At 43.5% G+C, this 2780-nt stretch overlaps 1 protein-coding gene across 1 annotated transcript; it reads left to right on the forward strand.

Annotated features, from left to right (window-relative positions):
* Window positions 1–1083: 1083 nt before the first annotated feature.
* LOC108354364 (sex-determining region Y protein-like) lies at window positions 1084–2270 on the forward strand (the record flags this gene model as incomplete). The annotated part of the gene is made up of 7 exons (XM_017605553.1): window positions 1084–1341; window positions 1399–1470; window positions 1528–1599; window positions 1660–1812; window positions 1872–1931; window positions 1995–2147; window positions 2211–2270. Coding segments are annotated over 7 exons (828 nt in total), but the record flags the coding sequence as incomplete, so codon positions are not given.
* Between the last annotated feature and the right edge of the window lie 510 nt (window positions 2271–2780).

Below are 2780 nucleotides of genomic sequence, written 5' to 3' on the forward strand. Positions count from 1 at the left end.
TTTAAATAAACTTTGGTCATTATTAAAAAACTATAAAGTTGAAACAAAAAAAACATGTACTCAATAAAACAATCACTTTTTTAAATATAACAAGGTGGGCCTAAAAATCTACTTGAACTAATTCTTGCATTTCATTTACTGGAGGAACTCGTGCAATACACTATTTTTTTGTTTATTGAACTGTAAAACGTTCCCACAGGGCCAGTTTTTCTCAGAACAGAAATGGCGTTGGGCCGGTATACATGTTAAAAGAAAATCTCAAGGCATCGGTGCCTCAAAAATGAAACAAATATGCTCGGTGCCCCAGATGGCAGAGTACTCAGTCCTCCTTTTCTTTGAAATGAAGACAGGAAACAGTGCTCATTAGGAGCTACACTGCCATGTCACTACTTATTCTGCTGCTGCTGCTGCCATTTCCCCTAACTGAGAACACACACACACACAGCAAGGTGAGGGTGAGACTAGCCAGTGCATCGAGGAAAGTAAATCAAAGTGCCTGAACAGTGTCGGTCTACGGTATACTGCAGAGAAAGTGTGTGCATGTGCTGGCACTGCCACTCAAATGGCCCTGAACCGACTTTGCCTGTCGCAATGAGGCTAACTCCCTCCCAGCCACCACTGACTAACCGAATTGAGCTCTAGTTTGACTTTCTTTATTTTTTGCCGTCAAATGTGCTCACCTCTCTCTTTCTCCTTTTCTGCTTGTCGCCTCTCAACTTCTTGTTGCCATGTGAACTGTTGCTCTGTCAAAAAATGGAGTGCTAGTCGGTGGTAGAGTCTGAGGGTCTCCCTCCTTACCTAGCGAGCTTTACTGACACGCTCACAAGACTTTCATTTTAGTTGAGAGCGCCCACCGCACTGCACATTACACTCTTTCACAGTGAACCGTTGAAACAAAACTACAAAGCTAGTTTTAGACAATTTCTCTACTATCAATTCCCTTATCTTCATTTTTTCTTATCTTCATTTGGAAGGCTATTTAGTCTTTCTGGTCCAGACTAGTTTGGTAGTGGTAAGTGCGACATATTAAAAAAATGCAGTTTTTTTTCCTAATTGCTCTTATTATTACTAATTGACTTTTAGCTCATCTACACATCCAACAACACCTGCCGTCAACCATGAACCGTCCACAAGCGTTTAAAAAGAAGATTCTTGAAGTTTATCAAGCTGAAATGGGGCAGCCACTTGATCACTCCGAGAGCAAAGACAACAACAATGCTCTGTTCAATGAAAAGCAAAATAATGAGCCACTTGAAAGAGTGACTGGTGAAAACAAACTTTTCCGCCCCTGGCTTGATACATCTCCAGTACATCACCAGCAGAAACAACTTTTTGTCTCAGGTACAATTTATTTGCACTATTTCCAATAGTCTTTAACAGTTCTTAATGCATTTTCAGATCATCATCATCAACGGCAGCAACAGCAACCGTTGCTACGGCCTTATGAAATCGGTCAGCCTCTTCTTTCAGGTACAATTTATTTGCACTATTTCCAATAGTCTTTAACAGTTCTTAATGCATTTTCAGATCATCATCATCAACGGCAGCAACAGCAACCGTTGCTACGGCCTTATGAAATCGGTCAGCCTCTTCTTTCAGGTACAATTTATTTACAATGTTTCGAGCAGTTCATAACAGATCCTCTGTTTACTATTTTAGCAAACCAAGCTGTTCAGCAGTACTACCAGTTGCCAATTGCCGCAAGCAATGCTGCCAGCGTTTTTGCCTCAGTTCCGAATAACACTGCCGACTGGAATTACAAACAGTTGCGACAGCAGCAGCCTTTTGAAATAGGCCATTTTCTCATGCCAGGTACAATGTTATTAGCAGTATCCCCCAACAGTCTTTAACAGTTCTTAATGCTTTTTCAGATCAACATCATCCTCAACAACATCAGCAGCTTTTTGAAAACTGCCAGCCTCTCGTCTCAGGTACAACTTCCTTGCAATGTCCCTTCCAGTCCTTAACACATGTTCCTCTGTTTACTACTTTAGCAAATCCAATTGCTCAGCAGTACTACCAGTTGCCAATCGCCGCAAGCAATGCTGCCAGCGCTTTTGTTTCAGTTCCGAATAACACTGCCGACTGGAATTACAAACACTTACAGAACCAGCAGCCTTTTGAAATAGGCCATTTTCTCATGCCAGGTACAACATGTTATTAGCAGTATCTCCCAACAGTTTTTAACCGTTTTCTTAATGCATTTTCAGAACATCATCATCAACAGCATCAGCAGCAACCTTCTAATATAAATCAGCTTCTCATTTCAGGTACATTATATTTGCAGTGTCCCCAACAGTTCCTAACCGCTTCTTTGTTCATCACTTTAGCAAATAAAGCTGCTCAGCAGTTGTGCCACCAGTTGCCAACTTCCGAAAAGAAAGAGGACGCTGGTGCCAGCGCTTTTGCCTACTCAGCTCCGAATAAGACTGCCGACGGCCGTGGTGATGCTCGCAGGCAACATCGGAGGTCGAAACCGAAACACCCCTGTGAGAAGTGCCCCAAAGCATACTCCACTGTTCCCCTCCTGAAACAGCATGTTCTCTTCACGCACACCGGTGACGGGCGGAATGAGTGTAAAGTGTGCCAGCGGAAGCTCGCAAGCCCCTACTCTCTTCAGAAACACCTTCTGATGCACGCCAAAAAGCTGCCGTTTGAGTGTCACCTCTGTCCTGGGAAGTGTGCCACTCTGGCCAATCTGGCCGTTCACATTTGCTCTCACACCAAGGTTAAGCCGTTCCCGTGCACTGCCTGCCCGGCAGCATTTACCCGAAAAGTCG

The sequence above is a fragment of the Rhagoletis zephyria genome, unplaced genomic scaffold (assembly GCF_001687245.7).
Source record: "Rhagoletis zephyria isolate East Lansing unplaced genomic scaffold, Rhagoletis_zephyria_1.1 Rzeph_scaffold_35260, whole genome shotgun sequence".
Lineage (NCBI taxonomy): Eukaryota > Metazoa > Arthropoda > Insecta > Diptera > Tephritidae > Rhagoletis > Rhagoletis zephyria.